Source organism: Bos indicus, chromosome 18 (assembly GCF_029378745.1).
Source record: "Bos indicus isolate NIAB-ARS_2022 breed Sahiwal x Tharparkar chromosome 18, NIAB-ARS_B.indTharparkar_mat_pri_1.0, whole genome shotgun sequence".
Taxonomy (NCBI): Eukaryota; Metazoa; Chordata; class Mammalia; order Artiodactyla; family Bovidae; genus Bos; species Bos indicus.
The window spans coordinates 64,008,348-64,030,392 of NC_091777.1; the positions used below are offsets into that span (position 1 = coordinate 64,008,348).

General features: G+C 51.5%; 2 protein-coding genes across 7 annotated transcripts; one reads left to right on the top strand and one right to left on the bottom strand.

Annotated features, from left to right (window-relative positions):
- Positions 1 to 5,694: 5,694 nt before the first annotated feature.
- On the top strand, positions 5,695 to 16,156 carry LOC109572051 (leukocyte immunoglobulin-like receptor subfamily B member 3). Of its 5 annotated transcripts, XR_011561722.1 has the most exons (13): positions 5,703 to 6,952; positions 7,170 to 7,205; positions 7,364 to 7,648; positions 7,807 to 8,112; positions 8,319 to 8,597; positions 8,878 to 9,177; positions 9,692 to 9,736; positions 10,531 to 10,641; positions 11,352 to 11,394; positions 11,612 to 11,649; positions 11,834 to 11,886; positions 12,551 to 12,812; positions 14,203 to 16,156. XR_011561722.1 is itself a non-coding variant. In XM_070771811.1 (12 exons), the coding sequence occupies exons 1-12, from the start codon at positions 6,904 to 6,906 to the stop codon at positions 12,695 to 12,697; spliced, it is 1,692 nt and encodes a 563-aa protein (XP_070627912.1). In that variant the 5' UTR covers positions 5,703 to 6,903; the 3' UTR covers positions 12,698 to 13,104. The 5 variants fall into 5 exon arrangements, 4 of the variants coding, with proteins under 4 accessions (XP_070627913.1, XP_070627915.1, XP_070627912.1 ...); XM_070771811.1 differs by lacking the exon at positions 14,203 to 16,156 and having other exon boundaries at positions 12,551 to 13,104; XM_070771814.1 differs by lacking the exons at positions 11,612 to 11,649; positions 14,203 to 16,156 and having other exon boundaries at positions 5,697 to 6,952; positions 12,551 to 13,104.
- RPS9 (ribosomal protein S9) lies at positions 13,557 to 20,841 on the bottom strand. Of its 2 annotated transcripts, XM_019978604.2 has the most exons (5): positions 20,751 to 20,841; positions 20,371 to 20,492; positions 20,046 to 20,168; positions 14,613 to 14,799; positions 13,557 to 13,805 (listed from the first exon to the last, which is right to left on the bottom strand). In XM_019978604.2, the coding sequence occupies exons 2-5, from the start codon at positions 20,465 to 20,467 to the stop codon at positions 13,628 to 13,630; spliced, it is 585 nt and encodes a 194-aa protein (XP_019834163.1). In that variant the 5' UTR covers positions 20,468 to 20,492; positions 20,751 to 20,841; the 3' UTR covers positions 13,557 to 13,627. The 2 variants fall into 2 exon arrangements, with proteins under 2 accessions (XP_019834163.1, XP_019834161.1); XM_019978602.2 differs by lacking the exon at positions 20,751 to 20,841 and having other exon boundaries at positions 20,371 to 20,511.
- Positions 20,842 to 22,045: the final 1,204 nt, after the last annotated feature.

Consider the following 22,045-nt stretch of genomic DNA (forward strand, 5'->3'; position numbering starts at 1 on the left):
CGACCCTGGAAGACGAGAGAGGCAAAGAACAGAGCCACTGAGAGCAACCAGCCCTGCGGACACCTCAGCTCTAGCCCGGTGCGGCTGGCTTTGTACTTGTGACCTCCAGAACAGGAAGATACCACATCTGTGTTGTTTAAAGCCCCTAAGTCCCAGGTAATTTGTTACACACCAGTAGGAAATTAAGGCAGCCACGTAAGCTTTATTTTGATGAGTGTTTGCATAATACATGCTTTCATCCTGTTAACCTATTTACACCACTGTATTAAGTGAATCTCGTGAGGTTCACTTGCTGGGTCTTCCTTATTGTTAATCCAGTTTTACAATCGCTGCCACTTAATTGTATTTTTGCCATTTATATTTAATGTAATTACTGACAAGGTTGTATTTAGGTTTCAGTTCAGTTCAGTCACTCAGTCGTGTCCAACTCTTTGTGACCCCATGGACCGCAGCACGCCAGGCCTCCCTTTCCATCACCAACTCCTAGACCTTGCTCAAACTCATGTCCATCAAATCGGTGATGCCAGCCAACCACCTCTTTCTCTGTCATCCCCTTCTCCTCCTGCCTTCAGTCTTTCCCAGCATCAGGGTCTTTTCCAATGAGTCAACTCTTCGCATGATGTGGCCAAAGTACTGGAGTTTCAGCTTCAGCATCAGTCCTTCCAATGAACATTCAGGACTGATCTCCTTTAGGATGGACTGGTTGGATCACGTTCCAGTCCAGGGGACTCTCAAGAGTCTTCTCCAACACCACAGTTCAAAAGCATTAATTCTTTGGTGCTCAGCTTTCTTTATAGTCCAACTCTCATATCCATACATGACTACTGGAAAAACCACAGCCTTGACTAGAAGGACCTTTATTAGCAAAGTAATGTTTCTGCTTTTTAATATGCTATCTAGGTTGGTCATAACTTTGCTTCCAAGAAGAAATTTTAATTCCATGGCTGCAATCACCATCTGCAGTGATTTTGGAGCCCCCCAAAATAAAGTCTGACACTGTTTCCACTGTTTCCCCATCTGTTTGCCATGAAGTGATGGGACCAGATGCCATGATCTTAGTTTTCTGAATGTTGAGTTTTAAGCCAACTTTTTCATTCTCCTCTTTCACTTTCATCAAGACTCTCTTTAGTTCTTCTTTGGTTTCTGTCATAAGGGTGGTGTCATCTGCATATCTGGGGTTGTTGATATTTCTCCCAGCAATCTTGATTCCAGCTTGTGGTTTCTCCAGTCCAGCGTTTCTCATGATGTACTCTGCATATAAGTTAAATAAGCAGGGTGACAATATACAGCCTTGACATACTCCTTTTCCTATTTGGAACCAGTCTGTTGTTCCATGTCCAGTTCGAACTGTTGCTTCCTGACCTGCATACAGATTTGTGAAGAGGCAGGTCAGGTGCTCTGGTATTCCCATCTCTTTCAGAATTGTCCACAGTTTAGGAGGAGGAGCTAAGATGGCGGAGGAATAAGATGGGGAGAACACTTTCTCCCCCACAAATTCATCAAAAGAACATTTAAACACCGAGTAAATTCCACAAAACAACTTCTGAATGCCGGCAGAGGACATCAGGCACCCAGAAAAGCAACCCATTGTCTTCGAAAGGAGATGTTTTATCAATGGTGCTGTATAGAAGAAGAAGTTTTGAGACTACTGTAAAAATAAGACTGATAACTGGAAGCAGGAGGCGTAAGTCCAAACCCTGACTCCAGGGAACATTAATTGACAGGAGCTCATCAAATGCCTCCATACCCACACTGAAACCAAGCACCACACAAGGGCCAACAAGTTCCAGGGCAAGACATACCAAGCAAATTCTCCAGCAACAAAGGAACACAGCCCTGAGCTCCAGTATACAGGCTGCCCAAAGTCACCCCAAAACCATAGACATCTCATAACTCATTACTGGACACTTCATTGCACTCCAGAGAGAAGAAATCCAGCTTCACCCACCAGAACACCGACACAAGCTTCCCTAACCAAGAAACCTTGACAAGCCACCTGTACAAACCCACACACAGTGAGGAAACGCCACAATAAAGAGAACTCCACAAACTGCCAGAATACAGAAAGGACACCCCAAACTCAGCAATTTAAACAAGATGAAGAGACAGAGGAATACCCAGCAGGTAAAGGAACAGGATAAATGCCCACCAAACCAAACAAAAGAGGAAGAGATAGGGAATCTACCTGATAAGAATTCCGAATAATGATAGTGAAATTGATCCAAAATCTTGAAATCAAAATGGAATCACAGATAAATAGCCTGGAAACAAGGATTGAGAAGATGCAAGAAAGGTTTAATAGAATTGTCCACAGTTTATTGTGATCCACAAAGTCAAAGGCTTTGGCATAGTCAATAAAACAGAAATAGATGATTTCTGGAACTCTCTTGCTTTTTCGATGATTCAGTGGATGTTAGCAATTTGATCTCTGGTTCCTCTGCCTTTTCTAAAACCAGCTGGAACATCTGGAAGTTCACGGTTCACATATTGCTGAAGCCTGGCTTGGAGAATTTGGAGCACTACTTTACTAGCTTGTGAGGTGAGTGCAATTGTGCGGTAGCTTGAGCATTCTTTGGCATTGCCCTTCTTAGGAATTGGAGTGAAAACTGACCTTTTCCAGTCCTGTGGCCACTGCTGAGTTTTCCAACTTTGCTGGCATATTGAGTGCAGCACTTTCACAGCATCATCTTTCAGGATTTGAAATAGCTCAACTGGAATTCCATCACCTCGACTAGCTTCATTCAAAGTGATGCTTCCTAAGGCCCACTTGACTTCACATTCCAGGATGTGTGGCTCTAGGTGAGTGATCACACCATCGTGATTATCTGGGTCATGAAGATCTCTCTTGTACAGTTCTGTGCATTCTTGCCACCTTTTCTTAATATCTTCTTCTTCTGTTAGGTCCCTACTATTTCTGTCCTTTATCGAGCCCATCTTTGCATGAAACGTTCCCTTGGTATCTCTAATTTTCTTGAAGAGATCTCTAGTCTTTCCCATTCTATTGTTTTCCTCTATCTCTTTGCACTGATCTCTGAGGAAGACTTTCTTATTTCTCTTTGCTATGCTTTGGAACTCTGCATTCAAATGGGTATATCTCTCCTTTTCTTCTTTGCTTTTTGCTTCTCTTCTTTTCACAGCTATTTGTAAGGCCTCCTCAGACAGCCATTTTGCTTTATTGTGTTTCTTTTTCTTGAGGATGGTCTTGATTCCTGTCTCCTGTACAGTGTCACGAACCTCTGTCCATAGTTCATCTGGCACTCTGTCTATCAGATCTAGTCCCTTAAATCTATTTCTCACTTCCACTGTATAATCGTAAGGGATTTTATTTAGGTCATACCTGAATGGTCTAGTGGTTTTCCCTAATTTCTTCAATTTAAGTCTGAATTTGGCAATAAGGAGTTCATGATCTGAGCCACAGTCAGCTCCACGTCTTGTTTATGCTGACTGTATAGAGCTTCTCCATCTTTGGCTGCAAAGAATATAATCAATCTGATTTCAGTGTTGACCATCTGGTGATGTCCACGTGTAGAGTCTTCTCTTGTGTTGTTGGAAGAGGGTGTTTGCTATGACCAGTGCATTCTCTTGGCAAAACTCTATTAGCCTTTGCCCTGCTTCATTCTGTACTCCAAGGCCAAATTTGCCTGTTACTCCAGATGTTTCTTGACTTCCTGCTTTTGCACTCCAGTCTCCTATAATGAAAAGGACATATTTTTCAGGGTGTTAGTTCTAAAAGGTTTTGTAGGTCTTCATAGAACCATTCAGCTTCTTAAGCATTATTGGTCGGGGCATAGACTTGGATTACCATGGTATTGAATAGTTTGCCTTGGAAACGAACAGAGATCATTCTGTCGTTTTTGAGATTGCATCCAAGTACTGCATTTCGGACTCTTTTGTTGACTATTATGGCTACTCCATTTCTTCTAAGAGATTCTTGCCTAATTCCACGCAGTCCACAGTTAATATTTCATCTCCTCAAGAGAAACATGGAAACCTTATCACACGGGTCCTTTCACCCTCACCTTCCATCATGCTATAGATGTTATATGTATTCATCTATTATACCTATATTAAAAACCCCACCAAACATTGTTATTTTTGCTTTCAACAGTCACATATACAGGAAATGAGAAAAATATGCTATTACATTTACCTATTTACCACTTTTTATTCTTCCTTTATTGTTGTATATCCAAGTTTCCCTCAAGAATTATTTCCTTTCTGCCTAAAGAACTAGGCTTATCATTCCTTTAAAGAAGGTCTTCAGGCAACACATTCTCTCAAGTGTTCTTTCCTCTCAGAATGACTATTTTGCTTTCATTGCTGAAGAATATACCCAGAAGAATTCCACGTTGGCTCTTCTCGTTTCTCAGGACTATCAGTCTTAGACCATAGTGGCTTCTGATATGAAATCTGAAATCATTCAGATCATTTTTCCTCTGTATGTAACCTGGTCCTTTTATCTGGATGCTTTCAATTTTTTCCCACTGATTCCATCTTGACTGTGATGTGTGTGGGCATGGTTTTAAAATTTTCTTCCCCACTGATTTGAATATAATTGTGATGTTTGGGCATCGTTTTTGAAGGTTATCTGATGAGCATCTTGGATGTGTAAATTTATGGCTTTCATCAAATCTGTAAAATGGTCAATATTTACTTCCTCAAAATTATTTTTCTTCATTGATATTCCCCTTTTGCTGGGTGATCAATGACTGTCTCAGAGATCCTGGGTCTGTGTTCATTTTTAAAAACCGTTTTTTTTTTTGCCTCCAGCCTGTGTTCTTCTCGTTTGCCTAGAGAAAGAATTCACAGAATGAGATGAAAAGTTCTGCTCAGGGTGAGAAGGGGCACTGAGGAGGCAGCGATGACTCAGAGGTTTAGAAGACGGGCAACAAGAAAAGATGGTGTTAAATTGTAGAAACAAGTAAATCAATGCAGAGGAAAAGCAAATCCACCATCCCAGGTCAGGAAGGAGGGCTGTGCTTTATGCTAAAGAATGTGGATCAGTATTCCAAGCATCTGCCATGCGTCTCTCTCCTAGGGTCGTCCTATTTATGACTGCCCCATTGGCTCCTCCAGGCAACCGAGGCAGACAGAGGAAGTACCTTCGGTTCCCCGGCCTCCCGCACTTCCCACCCAACCACCAGGCCCACATCACTGTGCCCCTGGAGCCCTTCTGAACAAGGTCCCTGACCCGTCCTCAGACATCCCGTCTGTGTTGTCCCATCTGCCTCCTTCCTGGTCCTCCAGCCCAGGTCCCACCCCTTACTCCCGTTCATCTCTCACTACCTCCCAAAGGACTCTTCCCACCACCGTATCAGGTCTGAGCCTGCCCCGTTCAAAATCCTTTCAACAGTTTCCACCTTCAAAAACGTGGGCCCAGGTGCACCGCCCCATGTTCCAGGCTTTGGCGGGTCAGCCCCACTAAACAGCTCTCCCTCCTAGACCAGACTCGTCACACTTAACCACATATCCCCAAGCACCCACAAACACAGACCTACTTAACAACTCTGTGCCTCCACAGACCGTCCCCTCAGCCAGTCTGAACAGGGCTGTCCCTTCCAACCTGCTGGACCAAGAAGCCTTCCTTTCTCATTCCAGTGTAAAATACGTGAAGTCACTCGGTCATGTCCAACTCTTTGCAACCCCATGGACTGTAGCCCGCCAGGTTCCTCTGTCCAAGGGATTTTCCAGGCAAGAATACTGGAGTGGGTTGCCATTTCCTTCTCCAGGGGATCTTCATGACCCAGGGATTGAACCTGGGTCTCCCTCACTGCAGGTAGACGGTACCGTCTGAGCTACCAGGGAAACCCAGTGTAAATATATTTCGAGTTATACGTTCCCGTAAGGTTTATCTATGTGAACGACTTAAAACACTGGTCAACACGCCATCCAGAAGCCAGATCAATGTTGGTATTTTACTGTGAATGGGGTTCATTATCAATAGAGCCCTCTTGCGTTACACTCTCCACATGGTGGTAATCTTTCTAAACTAGAAATCACTTCATACTGTCTGCTGCTGAAAACCTTCCCACTGCTTTAAAGATAAAACCCCAAACACTTACATGCACTCAAGACCCAGTGTGGCGACGCCCCTGCCTCCCCCCTCACTGCTCTCGATTCTGAGAGCAGCTCAAGGTCTGTCTGGTTGGGATGCCACTGCCTCCACCGCCGCTGCCCCTGAGCTAGTAGCTCCTGCCTGTTCACCCATCAGACACACCTCCCAGCCAGGACCCAGGCTTCATGACGTCTATCTGTTAAAGGTACTCATGGTTCCCTGTTTTCTTTCAACTCCTAACAGTCTCACAAGAGTCAGCTGAACTGTTTGCCGGGTAAATGTTTGTTCTGTCTGTTTTTATTCATCTGAGCCCCACAAGTCCAGGGAAGGAATTTGATGGCGTCACCAAGGAAATTCCAGGCTCTGTCACCATGGCAGAACATGGTCATTGCCCAACAAATACCGACGAACTGGACTAGCTGACAGAAGAAAGGAAGAACGTTTGCAGAAGCTCAGGAAAGGGAAGCTACTTGCCCAAGATCACACAACCCCTGTGGGAGGCAGAGTAAGAACCGGGACAGGCACTCAGATGGCTCCGGGGCCTGCCCGGCTTCTTGCAGCCTTGCACTCTGGGACGTGAGGTCACTCTCCAGATCCAGACTTGGCACGAGGAGGAGACGGAACAGGCAGGCAGAGTGGCGGGGCAGAAGGGGGTGTCGGTAAGTCTGATCTGGTCAGAAAGGCCCCGAGAGACCACGGTCGCCTCAGCCCCATCCTTCAGGGAGAGTGGAGCGAGGCTCAGGAGGAACCCAAGACGGGCGCCACCGAGCCCGGACCTTCACGCCCAGTGCGTCTGTCTGTCCTGCGGGCTCTGAGGTCTCTGTAGGTCGCCTGCTCTGCTGGGGACCATGAGAGGCAGCGCCATGACCCTGACCTTCACCGCCCTTCTCTGCCTTGGTGAGCTTCCGAGAAGGGAGTGGGTGGGAACCCCTCTCCTCCCACATCTGGTCCCTGACGGCCCCAGGACGCAGGAGGTTCCGTGGGGACAGACTTTCTTGGGGGAGAGGGGAATGTCCTCAGCCCAGATCTGACCCCAGCCCTCAGGGCACAGAGCAGACCTGGAGCGTCCAGGACGTGTGGTGGGGCCGGGCACTCACAGGGAACTCTCTTCTAGGGCTGTGCTGGGGCCCGTGGAACCAGGGACAACCAGGTGAGCCCCCAGACCTCCTGCTTCCACCCACCACCGCTGGTCAGTGGGGAGCACAGCGGGTCGGGGCCGCGGGTGGCCCATCTGGAAGGGGCCTGGGTGACAGCTGGGAAACCTGGGGGAGAAGGCGCCCTGACTCCTCAGGTCTGATTCCTTTCCAGAGGTTCTCCCCAAACCCTCCATCCGGGTTGACCCAGGCACCATGGTCGCCCAGGGGAGCCCTGTGACCATCTGGTGTCAGGGGTCTCTGCTGGCTGAGGTCTACCGTCTGTATAAAGAGAGGAGCTCTGTACACTGGGAGGCTAAGGCCCCACAGGGCTCGAGGAACAAGGCCTGGTTCCACTTTGCATCCTCGAGCTCAAGTGATGCTGGACAGTATCAGTGTGCATATCACAGCAGGAATGGCTGGTCACAGCGGAGTGACTCCCTGCCCCTGGTGGTGACAGGTAAGAGGGCGGGGCAGGTCCCTCCAGGTCCCTCCCACTGTGGGAGCCTCCTTACGGGCAGAGGAGCAGAGTGTGGGCTCAGGGGGCCCCTCCCCTCCCAGCCCACACCTGGGGTCACTGGGTGGAGGTCCCTCTTTAACACAGCCCCTCGCCCCCAGGAGTGTACAGGGCGCCCTCCCTGTCCGCCCAGCCCAGCCCTGTGGTGGCTGCAGGAGGCAGCGTGTCCCTCACGTGCAGTTCACAGTATGCAGTGGGCACTCTGCACCTGCTGAAGGAGGGAGGCGCTGACCCGCTCCGACACAAGACGTCAAGGAGCTATGGGAACCAGGGGCGGGAACAGGCTATGTTCCCTGTAGGCCCCGTGACCACCTCCCACGGGGGGATCTACAGGTGCTATGATGCTCCCAGCACCCAGCCCTATCTGTGGTCGCGCCCCAGTGACCCTCTGCATCTCCAGGTCACAGGTGAGGCCCCTAGGCCCCTCTATTTCCTAGACAGACCCCTGACCTCAGCCTTATGCCCCATGAGCCCTGGGGGAGACGGGGGCAGGGACACTGGGCTCCTGGGTCAGGACAGGGCGGAAGCCTCGGGAGGGAGCAGGGCGAGCTCTCTCCGCAGCCCCGGGAGCAGGGCGGGCATGCAGCCACGTGCCTCTGTGCCCGGTCCGCAGGCCTGTCCAGGGCGCCCTCCCTCTCCGCCCAGCCCAGCTCGCTTGTGCTCGCCGGAGACAACCTGACCCTCCAGTGTCGCTCAGAGGCCGGCTTTGGCAGCTTCGCTCTGACCAAGGACGAGGGGCTCAGCCCGCCCCTCCGTCTAGAAGGGCAGCGGAGCCCTGACTTCCCTCTGGGCCGCGTGAGCCGCGCCCACGGGGGCCAGTACAGATGCTACAGCGGACACAACTCCTACACGTGGTCGGCTCCCAGTGCCCCCCTGGACATCCTGATCGCGGGTGAGGCGCCCCTGTCCTGGTCCAGGTCCCGACTGTCTGCTCAGGGCGCTGGACAAGGGTCGGCCCTGGTGGTGACGGGTCCGGGGAGAGGGTCCTGGAGCACAGGCCCAGGTGGGGCAGGGGTCTGGGGGGGAACGTGAAAACAGGAGTGAGAGGCACGGAGATTAAGGAGACGCACACAGACGGGCTGAGAGGAGCTGGGAGGGTCACAGGGAGGGCCCCTGCTCAGAGTCCGGGGTGTGGGGAGGGGCTCTCTGCTCATCACCCCCGTCCCCCCCAGGGATGCACAGGAAACCCTCCCTCTCGGCCCGCCCGGGGGCCTCAGTGCCCCAGGGAGAGAATGTGACCCTGCAGTGTCGCTCTGAGGTCCGGTCAGACACCTTCCATCTGTCCAAGGAGGGGTCGCTCGCTGCTCCCCAGCACCTTCGTCTGCAGGACCCGGCTCCACCCGTTCAGGCCAACTTCACCCTGCGTGCTGTGACCTCGGCCCACAGTGGGACCTACAGGTGCTACAGCTCACACAGCACCGCCCCCCACCTGCTGTCGCTCCCCAGTGACCCCCTGGAGCTCCAGGTCTCAGGTGAGGGCCCAGCCCTGGTCCTCTGCATCCTCCAGGTCAGGCCAGGGCCCTGTTCCCAGGGGAGCTCTGGGCTGAGTGGGAGTGGGGGGTCACAGAAGGTGGGGATCAACTCTGAGGGGGCCGGAAAGAGCCAGAGGCCTCCCTTCCTTGCCTGTCCTTGCCCTCATCCCGGGCGTCCAGACCCACTCCTGGTGATGGAGCAGAGCTACACAGGCCTCAGGGTCAACCAGCAGGACTCAAGGCCAGAGCCCCCGGTCCCCTGGTCTCCAGTCCTTGTGGCCCCTCACCCAGAGAGCAGCACAAGAGAGGGGCTAACAGAGCCCGCGGCCCCCAAGGGAGCGAGTGGACAGGCCCTGGCTCAGCTGGTGTCCCAGGGGATCACGGGGCTCCTGGGAATGAGACATGGATGAAGGGTGGGGGTCATGCAGTGGGGGATGCTGGGGCCCGGCTGGGGGAGGGGAGCAGGGCTGACAAGGGGAAGCAGGCCGCCGCTCATCTCCACTCTGACCCTTAGGAAGCTCCAGGAATGAGCTCCTCCCCGCCTTGGAATCAGGCTCGGGTGAGTCAGGCTCTCTGTAGGGCGGTGGGGGTAGAAGCAGCTCTATCGCGGCTCCGTCACTTCCCGAGTTAATGGCCTCAGGACAGCCCCTTCTCACTGGCATCAGCCTCGACAGCAAGGACGGGGATGCAGCAACACTGGATGGGAGTGTCTGAGCTCTCCAGCCCCCCAAGGAGCTGCCTTGGTGCCAGGCAAAGAGCTGGGCGTGGGAGTCACAGGGCTCTACTACTTCCAACCATGGGACCTTGGACCAGCTGTGCTCCTCCCTGGGTCAGAGGCCCACCCTCCACGTAGGGGGCCTCCCACCTCCTTCCTCAGCACGTCAGCCGGCAGCGCAGGGCCTACTTGGGCCTCAGGAAGGCCAGAGCCCGCCCCACTGCCCCTCCCAGACACACATTCCACCTCCACGCAGGCCCCGTGCTGGGGGCGGGCGGACGGGGAGGCAGGACTCTGCAGGGTGGGAGACGGATCCGGCTGGGCTGGCAGAGAACTGGGCTTGATGCACCCGTCTCTGAACTGGTGTTCTGCATGGAAGTGAAAGCATGAAAACAAAACAAAAACTAATTCTAAAAAATATGAGGGAACCCACAGTTCCGGGTTCCAGTCCCAGCTCCACCACCTCCAGGCTGGGCGACTTGGGGGCCATGATCTCCCTTTCTGGGCCTCAGTCTCCTCGTCTGTAAACGGGTGGGATGTGCTGGAGATGGACGTGCAGACCCCAGCATGAGTCTGCGCACAGCAGGTGCCCAGTTAAACGGCACCCCTGGCTCACTCAGGCGTCTCTGGTGCCCTAGGCCTTACATGGTACCTGAGTGTCCTCATCGGGGTCTCGGTGACCTTCTTCCTGCTGCTCCTCGTCTTCCTCTTCCTCCGACACCGGGGTCAGGACAGACACAGGAAGTCAGGTGAGTAGGGAACGGGGTGACTCGGAACCCTGGAGGTGGTGGGCTTAGGGCACCAGCCCAAGGGAAACCTAAGAAAGAGGTGAGTCTGGTTAAAACTGCTCTAGCATCTCCCCGTGAGAGAAATCTGAAGAGGCTAAATGTGAGCGCACATGCGAGCATTAGAGTATCCTTTGATGTTTTCAAATTTACACGCCGCTTGAGAATACATTCAAGTTTTGTATTTCATGGTTTAGAGCTCTCGAATTTTTTAAAATAATTTTTGAATTTTGTTTATTGGCTGCTCTGGGTCTTGGTTGCTGTGCATGGGCTTTCTGTGGTGGCGGTGAGCTGGGGCTTCTCTCTGGTTGCAGGGCTCGGGCTTCTCTTACTGCAGCTCCCAGCTCCTGGGCTCTTGGGCTCTCGGGTTTCAGCAGTCGCGCTCCCAGGCTCCAGAGCACAAGCTTAGTAGTTGTGGCTTAATTACTCCATGGAATGTGGAATCCCCCCAGACCAGGGATCAAACCCATGTCCCTGTGTCGGCAAGCGGATTCTTTACCACTGAGCCACCACGGAAGCCCTTCTCTTGAATTCTTCGTGGAGGAGGGAAGGCATGATAATTTTTTCAGCCTGGAGACCCTTGCAGATCTTCCTGTAACCCTAGAGAAGGGCTCTGGGGCAGCGGGGAGGGTCGGGGAGGGCAGGGCTGGAGGCTGACTCCTGTCTTCCCACAGCGGCTGCAGCATCAGTGCTTGAGGACAGAGGCCAGAAGACCAAGTAAGACCTCTCCCACAGACTTGCACCCCACCGCCTGCCCGGGGCTCCCTCACCGCCCCAACACTGCTCAGCCCGACCTCTCCCACAGACTCGCACCCCACCGCCTGCCCGGGGCTCCCTCACCGCCCCAACACTGCTCAGCCTGACCTCTCCCTGAATCCCACCCCACCGCCTGCTTGGGGCTCCCTCCACCCCAACACTGCTCTCTCCTCCCCAGCTCCAGCCCGGCCGCTGACGCCCCGGAGAGCTTGTACTGTAAGGGGAAGGGGGGCGCTGTCCTGGGGGCCTGGGATCGGGTGGCAGTGGTTCTGGGCTTGGGAGGAGAGCTCGAGCCTGGCTGGGTGGCAGTGGCCGGGCACCGAGCCGCTCTGGACATCTGCTGTGGGAGGTGTGAGGCGGTCTGGGCAGGAGCCGGCCCCCCTTGTCCTGTCCCCACCAGGTGCCGTCACAGAAGACGCACAGCCAGAGCATGGCAGAGCGCGGGACAGTCAGGTGAGACCCCCACCTCCTCACTCACACACGGAGGGCAGAGGACACTGACCCCAAGGCCAGGTGGCCCCTTCCACGAGCACCTGCTCCCTGGGCTGCCGCGCCCCACACCCGGCTCCTCCGACCGGGACACTGTTGAACGCTCAGGTTGAGCTGGCAGGGCTGAACAGTCTGTGCCCCCCAAAATGGGCTACATGCAAGCCCTGGGCCTGGAGACAGGGCCAGAGGGGGGGCTTCTAACAGCCAGAAGATTCTGAGATCCTTGCTCAGCCCTCAGCCATCTTTCCCCAGGCAGGTGAACCTCATCTGTTCGCTGCAGTGAGGACCACCTCCCGTGGCCGCTCTGGTGACCCCCTCACTTTCCTGAAGGGCGCAGTGGGGCCTGACTGTCCCTCAGTGAGGACAGCCGCACCCAATTCCCATCTCCAGCCCCGTCCTCTCCCAGCATCAAACTTAGCGATCCATCACAGGATTTCAACTTGCTCCACTTCCCTCCTTCCTGAGGGTCGAAGCTACGGAACTGAAGGAGGCATGGTTCAGAGACCACCCCTCACCCCTCACTAGCAGAGCCCTAACGACTAAGACCCTCAAGGAGTGCATCCTTACCTCCCAGGCCCCCAGGCTCTCCCCATCTCACACCCCTGACCTCTTTCTACACCCTCCAAAGGCTGCCACATCTGAAGCCCCCCAGGATGTGACCTATGCTGAACTGGACCACTCAACTAGCAGACAGGGGGTGACTGCGCCCTCCAACTGGCAGCCAGGAGAGTCCCCAGCAGAGCCCAGCGTGTATGCCGCTCTTGCCTTGCACTAGCCCAGGATGACCCAGACTCCACCTCCAGGGACCCCAGGAGCTGCCCCCACGGACACTCAGTTCAACCCCAGCCAGCCTGGAGTCCTGACACCAGCAGCTCCAGGACCTCCCAAAGGTAGGCTAGGCTGCCAGCACTCTACTACACACTTCACAGTGACTTGGCAAACCCTGAGCTGTAACCCGGAGAATGGCCACTGAACTGACAGCAGAGCCCCAAGCCCCCAGAGCAGGACTTGGGTGCCCCATGCCTGCAGCTGTTGGGGTTGCTCAATTCCTTATTTCTCATTTCCTGAGAACAAGCCCCTTCCTGTCCCGGACAGCTTGACAGAGAAAAGGGAAGCCTGCCTCCCTCCTGACCATTAAGTCTTCAGAACCCCCAAACACGGGGCGGGGGGGGGGGGGGGGGCGGGGGGGGGGGGGCGGGTTGAGGGGGGGTGGCGGCAGGGTTCCCCCTTCCTGTCTGGGAAATGACCCCCTCACTCAGAACTGCTTTTGGCCATTGGGTGTTCATTAGAAAGCACTGGCTTAGTTCCTCCACCAGGGATTAACCCTGCATCACAGCAGTGCAAGGCAGGTTCACTGGGACCACCAGGGCAGGTCCTGGCTGAGAAGCTCCCTCTAGTTTTGTCTTTGCCTGTACTGTGGGTCCCCTGGAAGTGTGATGGAGTGATGTGTAGACGTGTCTGTCAGGATACGGTAAAGCCAGGCCTAAGGGGAACAAGGACCACCATCTAGCAACGTCTCCACGGACGGGAACATAGCTCTCCCAGCCCCCGAGTGGAAAGCGGCGGCCCCACTGCCGCTCCAGAAGGGTGTGTGTCAGAGCAGGGAAGAGACACAGCAGTAAAGACAAGTTCCACACTGTGGATATCCTGCTTTATTATCTGAGGCACACTGGCCGCTGCGCCGGGCCCAGGGCACTGCCCAGGCTCAGTCCTCCTCCTCGTCGTCGCCGGCTCCAGCCCCGCCCTGGCCCTTCTTGGCGTTCTTCCTCTTCACGCGGCCCGGGCGGCCCCCGCCGTAGGGGGAGCGCAGGGAGAAGTCGATGTGCTTCTGTGAGTCCAGGCGCACAATGAAGGACGGGATGTTCACCACCTGCTTGCGGACCCTAGGGGGGAGCGGCAGTTGAGGGCCGGGCTGAGGCCGGCAGGGCGTTCCTGGTCCTCGGGGGCGCCCCTGTGTCCTGGACACTCGCTCACCTCTCACGGAGGGCCGGGGAATTCAGGCCCAGAATGAACTCGGGGGTGGCAGCGTGTTAACACTGAGGCCTGCTTCTCAAACACTGAAGTGTGCCAGACAGTTCTGAGCTGTGTGCCTCTCGCTGAGCTTTAGTCTCCATCAGGGCTCCTCTCACTGTCTCTGAAGTGGCACCCCAAGGGGACCGGGGCGGTTTCATTTCACGCAAGCAGCATGAGAGGCTCCTGCCCATGAGTCACAGGGGCTCCTGAGAGGCTAGGAACCTGCTCACTACACAGGCCCCTGTGACCAGGGCCCTATCTCCATAGGGTAGACTGAGCACCCACAGATCCACCTGGCCCCTGCTCTTCACCACAGCGGCTGCCCGGAGAGTGCACTGTGACCACACGGGCCCAACCCACCCAAGTCAGCTGAGCTCCAGGGATCGCTCTCCAAGGGACACCAAGAGCTGTTACCTGTCCAGCTCCTGGCACGCCTGCTGGAGCCTTCGCAAGGTGTACGGCTCCAGCCGCAGTGACCCTTGCGCAGGGCTCTGGGGGTGAGGCTGCCCCCAGCTCCCCCATGAGCTGTCTGTAGGGACCAATCTGTCCCCTTAAGGTGAGCTCACACTTCACCACCTCCGAGGGCTGCACAGAAGACAGGGGTAGGGAGGGGGCTCAGCGAGGGCGTCCCTTCAAGGGGCAGGGTGGGAGAGGCTCCGGGAGCCCCGAGGCAGTACCTGATGTGGCGCTGGCGGATGAGCACACGGGCGTGGTGGATGGACTTGGCCAGGCCCAGCTTGAAGACCTGGGTCTGCAGGCGTCTCTCCAAGAAATCCTCAATCTTCAGGCCCAGGATGTAATCCAGCTTCATCTTGCCCTCATCCAGCACCCCGATACGGACGAGCCGCCGCAACAGGGCATTACCTGGTGAGGGGGCACAGAAGCCTGTCTCAGCCTTCCAGTTCAAATCTGGCACCTCCACACCACGGCGGTGAGACCCAGCAGGAAGGAAGAACTAGTTCTGATACAGGACTCAACGCACTACTGCATGAGCCACCGTGACTGCCAGAATCCTCACTACCCTGAGGCAGATGACGACCCACAACTTGTCTGAACAAGGGAGAGCCCTCCAGAGCTCTTAGAAGAATAAGTCTACACGCTGCTGCCCCTCCACTAGTCCTCCCGTAACACAGCTCAGGGGCTACGAGCTAATACGCTGGCGTCCAAAAAGCCCTACCAATCAAACGCACGCAAACCACCTCCCGCGTCTGACACTTCAACAGCATCAGTACCTATCTGTTAGGCCTGGAAGAGACGCGGCACACATTCGAGTTGAGTACGTGTCATCCATTTTCTACTAAAACGACGGTGAGGATAACCTCAGTGCCTGGCAAAGTAAACCAGCGGGCATCAGCTTCTCCCTGGCACCCAGCAACTCCAGGTTCAGGGGGCCTTGCCTGTGGGCGTCCAAGCGCCAGTCAGGAGAGCTCCGGGGACGCTGCTGGCTCGCACTCCCGGGGCTGGCTATCATCACAGAGGATTATCACTTATTAGCACCCACCCCTGCCCCTAGACGAAGCCTGAAGGAAAGCTGGCTGACTCTGTGACAGCCTTCCTAGCAGACTAGGAGCCAAGGAGAATCTAAATGGAGAAACATACTATGCCTTTTCCAACACCCCAGGTACGAATTTGCACTGAATGAATACTGAACACAAGTGAAGGATATTCTCCCATCTACAACTGCATAAAAATTTTAGTGAGAAGCCTACACAATGAAAACTGCAAAACACTAATCAAAGAAATTAAAGACACAAACGGAAAGAAATTCAGTGCTCATGGACTGGAACAGCAGTTAAAAAAAAAACGCCCCTACTACCTATAGCAATATACAGATTCGAGGCAATCCCTATAAAAATTCCAATGCCATTTTTCACAGAAAAAGAACAAGCAATCCTAAAATCTTTATGGAGCCAGAAAAGACCCTGAATAGCTAAAGCCAATCTTGAGGAAAAACAAAGTTGTAAAGAAGACAAAAACAAGAAATAAAGAGGAAAAAAAAAAAACACCCCACAAAGTTGTATACATTAGTTATAGTAATCAAAATAGTATGACATTGACATAAAAACAGATCGAGGGAATAAACCAGAATAGAGACCAGAAATAAACCCATATATATAAACGGTCAATTAATTTACAACAAAGGAGCTAGGAATATACAGTGGGGAAGAGTCTCTCAATACTGGTGTCTGGAGAACTGGACAGTCACATGCAAGGACAAGAATGAACACAAAAGTTAACTCAAAATCATGAATTCCCAGAAGGTCCAGTAGTGAGGACTCGGTGATTGGTGACTTCACTGCAGTGGCCAGGGCCGCTCCCCTGGCTCAGTGGTAGAGAATATGGCTGCGACACAGGAGATACGTGTTCAATCCCTGGGGGGGAAGATCCCAGGGAGAAGGAAATGGCAACCTACTCCATTATTCTTGCCATGGAAATCCCGTGGACAGGAGCCTCGAGGGCTATGGTCCGTGGGGCCCACTGGGAGTTGGACAGACTTAGCGACTCAACAACTGGGAATGAAGATCCCTTAAGCCTCCAGCGGGGAAAACAAACTCAAAATGGACTAAGCACAGGAATGTAATGAGACTCCCAGAGGAAAACACAGGCAGTAACCTCCTTGACCTCAGTCTTGGAGATGATGTTTTGGATCTGATTCTAAAGTAAAGGTAACAAAAGGAAAAATCAACAAGTTGGACCACATCAAACTAAAAAGCTTCTGCAGAGCATAACAAAATGAAATAATACAACAGCAAAAAAAACCACTTCAATTAAAAAATGGGAAGATGATTTGTTCACAATATACATTCTATACTAATAATGTCAAATTATAAATTACACAATTTAAAAACTGAACATAATAATCAAATATCATTACAAAACATATCCAAACGTAAACAAAAGTGAGTTTGGAATTATCTTCCATTTTGGACACTTCACGTCTGGATGAAACTGGAACCTATTATACAGAGTGAAATAAGCCAGAAAGAAAAACACCAATACAGTATACTAACGCATATATATGGAATTTAGAAAGATGGTAACAATAACCCTGTGTACGAGACAGCAAAAGAGACACTGATGTATAGATCAGTCTTATGGACTCTGTGGGAGAGGGAGAGGGTGGGGAGATTTGGGAGAATGGCATTGAAACATGTATAATATCATGTATGAAACGAGTAGCCAGCCCAGGTTCGATGCACGATACTGGATGATTGGGGCTGGCGCACTGGGACGATCCAGAGGGAGAGTATGGGGAGGGAGGAGGGTTCAGCATGGGGAACACAGGTATACCTGTGGCGGATTCATTTCGATATTTGGCAAAACTAATACAATATTGTAAAGTTTAAAAATAAAATAAAATTAAAAAAAAAAAGAAAATAGACACCTGACAATAACTCAACCTGTATTACTTCAAAAACACATTTCACTTACTATTATTAACCCACCTACATCCTTTAATAGTGGGGAGGGCTATCAATACAGGAAAAATCTTACTGGATATGAAGACAAAAATAAAACTGATAAGCTTGCAGCCTTCAACCACAGGAGTGTGTCCAACTACTAAAAACTGATAAATGGCTTTCATTTGGCCCAAAGAATTAACAATCAGAATCAGCCAAATCAAAGTTTGTTTCAAAAAAAAAAAAACTGTATGCCAGTGGGCACCTCAATGGCCAAGGGGCCCTTGTCTCTATGGCATGAAGCAAGCATTTAAGTGCCTTAGTTTCTAATATGATGTGTTAGTCACTCAGCTGTGTCCAACTCTGCCAGGCCCCTCTGTCCACAGCATTCTCCAGGTAAGAATAGGCTGGAGTGGGTTGCCATTCCCACTCCAGGGGACCTTCCTGACCCAGGGATCAAACTCCCACTAAGGAGTGAGTCTTATGACAAAAACAGTTTACTGGTTCATTTCACTCAGGCACTCCCAGGTATCAACTCTCACCTCACACCACAACAGGGTAAAGAATCTGCCTGCAGTGCAGGAGACCCAAGTTTGGTCTCTACCCTGTGCTGGTGTGAGGTGAGAGTTGATACCTGTGAATGACTGAATGAAATGAACCAGTAACTCTTCTTGTCACACCTTAGTGGGAAAGGCTAGACCTCAAGCAAGGCCAACACCTCAGAGCTCCCAGGCTCCTCCTCTCCATCCCAGAAATCTGGCTTCACTCACTGTGGATTACCTGCTGTTGCCCTCCCCGTGCAACTTCCCCCCTGGAAAACCAAGTAATCCCTGGATTACCTGCTCAACCATCTCTTTGTCACATGACTGCTTAGCACCTAAGTTTCTCTGTGATTAACTCTCCAGCAAGTTTCCCTGAGACCAGAATAAGCTGAGGTCTGTCCCCCAAACTCTGGGACAGAGTTCCACCCAATACCAACATCCACCAGGGAGATTCCTCAATTCTCATGAGTCTCAAAGGAGCTTCCCAACTAACAAAGGTTAAAAATGAGAACCTCTCACACCCTTGGAACTGGGATAGATCAAAGTGATGAATCTGTGTTAGTACAACACCTCTCCAAACCTTTCTCAATCTCTACTATGGATGACCACTCATGCTTAACATAAGTATAAGAGCACTTCCATCCTTAATCACAGTTTGGGAGAAAAATCAGACTAGCCACTCCTATTGAAAATAAAAAGCCAGCTGCCCAAGTTAGCCCAGCCCCTCTGACTTTCACTAGAATCAAAATTTCCTAGGGTCAGACCAAAAGCAGCATCAAGATAATACCTACAAAATGGCCAATTTTAGATGTAACTAAAAATAAATTTTAGATACTGTGAGCAAACTTCCTGTTGTGTACAGTTTATCCTAATAAAAGGTGTTACGAAAAACAGATACACCTACACCAAAAAAACAGAATCACCTACAGCCAGAGTCGCATCTGTTAGAATCACAAACTGTATATGACGCTCTTCCACACTCAGGATACAATGTAGCACCAAGTTTACTGACTACTCTTACATTTAGGAACTGTTTCAACTTTTGGCATGTTACCTAACCATCATCTGGAACCCTCCTTCAACTCCTAACCCTGCGCTCACATGCACTCCAGTCCCACCTATTGAGGGAAGTCTTGGATCACTTGCTCATTTGAAGACTATGATCAGTACCTCCGCCAGTCTACTTGTGCAAATTAAATAATGTACACCAAGAGCTTAGAAAAAGATATTCAGTGAGCCTTATAAAGTACCAGCTTTCTTAGTATTTTCACCATCTGACAACCTAAGAGGTCCTACTAAAATATGAATATCGTCCCTTCCAAAAGCCCATCAACCTCACATCTCAAAGCAGACATTTAGACCTTAAGAGTCTAAAAGATGGCAGTTTGTCAAGTATACCGCACCATCATTTTTTTTAACCGTAAATCATACGGTATGATCTGTATTCCCTCTAAGATCACCTGGAACCGTTCTTTCCTGTGAAACCCACAGGTCCTCTACTGTTCAGACCCTGAGTAAATGTCCTTCACCATCGTGTTAAAAGAAGGCAAATATACACACTCAAGTTCCACCCTGGGTGGAACTTCTCAAATTTCACTGTCTAGTCAGGGAACAAGAACATAAGAAGCAATACTGTTCTGTTGAACTATGTATAGATATAACCAGGTGCCCAATGCTTGGCATTGTTAGCTCTGCTGCTGCTGCTAAGTCGCTTTAGTCGTGTCCGATTCTGCAACCCCATAGACGGCAGCCCACCAGGCTCCCCCTTCCCTGGGATTCTCCAGGCAAAAACACTGGAGTGGGTTGCCATTTCCTTCTCCAATGCATGAAAGTGAAAAGTGAAAGTGAAGTCGCCCAGTCGTGTCCGACTCTTTGCGACCCCATGGACTGCAGCCCATCAGGCTCCTCCGTCCATGGGATTTTCCAGGCAAGAGTACTGGAGTGGGGTGCCATCGCCGTCTCCGTGTTAGTTCTAATCCACTGGAAACCGATTCGCAGGGTTTGAATAAACCAGTCATAGATAAGACGAAAGGTACGTACTCGTATTCAGCCCTATTTTCTTACTCCATAACTCCTACTAAAGGCTGGATCCAATGTCTTGCTACATGTCTTGCACAACCCTAGAAGGAAGAACAGCAGCAGCTCTCCTGCGGGCTCACATACACACCTTCGAACAGACGCCGCGGGTCTTTCTCATCCAGCGTCAGCAGCTCCCGGGCAGCCTTTCGGATCTTGGCCAGGGTGAATTTGACCCTCCAGACCTCACGTTTGTTCCGGAGCCCATACTCGCCTGCAGAATGAGTGAAAAAGCTCAGTCCCATGGACTAGTGAAAAAGGATTAGTGACTTCGGGATACAGAAAAACAACAGACAATCCCAAAACTGGGTGAGGAGGGTGAACACACTGGAGACTTTTAAACAGAACGAGCACGTGGGCGGCCTCACCCATGTGTCAGCTTCCCCAGCCCGGGAAACAGAAACCTAGCCACTCACCGATCAGCTTCAGCTCTTGGTCGAGGCGGGACTTCTCGAAGGGTCTCCGCGGGGTCACATAGGTTTTGCGACAAACCCAGCTCCGGGCGACCGGCATGCTGGCTCTGTTTGCCTGTCTGCGCCTGTGCGGGAAGGAGAGCTGCCCGTGAGGACTCGGCAGCGCCTGCGCAGTCCCAGAGCTACGCTAGGAACCTCCCGGCGCCTAGGGAAGATATCGCGAGAACTGTTCCTGAAGAGTTTTATAATCGACCATCATTTCTACCACTTTCCAGTTACGCTCATTTCACCTCCAACTGCTTTAGCGTACTCATTAAAGGTCGAATAGCCCGCAAGACTTTACGACCCACACCCAAAATACCGAACACGGCCGCATGGCTCACCTAAGCGAACGCTCTGGAAACCAAGAAAGAGGAGCATGCGCTCGCCGGCCGCGTTCTTATAGCAACGTCGCCCTCTTGTGACGTCATCACGCACAGCGCAAGTTTGCACCAATCAGAAAAGGCCTTGGCGGGCGGACAAAGCAGTCAAGAGGAGAGATTGGGCTAGAGTGGCTTGCTAAACCGGGAGGACTGACGAGGGATTAGTGCTCCGTCTGGTGCGACGTGAGGGCTCCTCTCCGCCCTCGGGTAGTGACTTACGTCACCACTCAGCTAACGTCTGAGTCGCGGTATAAAGTTGGAGTAGTCACCGCCACCGCCGCTAGGCTTCATTCAACATGCTCCGTCTCTCTTAAAAGATCTCCAGAGGATTGGACCTATAAGAATTCAAAGCTCCTTCCAAGATGCTCTGTTATATCCATGAATAATTTTTTTAAAAATCATTTTTCATATCACCATGTCTACGCAAGGCACAGCCAGAAGCCAATCTGCCCTTTTGAACCCTTCAACAGCCCCTCTGTTCGTGAAACTTTGAGCCTAAGGGAAGAGAGGGAAAATAATAAGCAGATCGTTTCAGATGGCTGCTGTGAAGAAAATAAATTACTGATAATGACTGAGCCTCCCTGATGACTCAGTCGGTAAAGAATCCGCCTGCAATGCGGGAGACCTGGGTTCGATCCCTGGGTTGGGAAGATCCCCTGGAGAAGGGAACGGCTACCCACTTCAGTATTCTGGCCTGGAGAATCCATGTACAGAGGAGCCTGGCAGGCTACAGTCCACGGGATCGCAAAGAGTCGGACAGGATTAAGCGATTTAAGCACATCTCTCAATGACTAAGGAAAAATGGTATTTCAGAAAGGATGGTCAGGGAAGCCTCCTTGAGAAGGTGACTGATGAAAACTGTGTGTGTGTGTGTGTGTATACATGTAAAGGTAACCCACTTTTTTTTTAACTTGAGATCCAATGATTAAAAGATCATTGTGAAAGATCATCTGTGCCTCTTTGTGAAAGACAGAAGTTTATATCCTGAGGTTTTCTTTGGGTTTCCAGAACAGGGAAATGTTCTGAAACCTCTTGCTATAAACCTGAAACAATTTATATATATATATATATATATATATATATATATATATATATATATATATATATCCTCTCAGACAGCCCCAGGATTATTTCCTGTAGTGCTTTTCTCTCTAGGATAATCCCATTCACACCAAGGACTTTATCGTGGTTAGATAGTATTTAACAAGCACTCTAAATCTTTGGGCTAAACACCTTACGGTTTTGGGGTTTTTTTG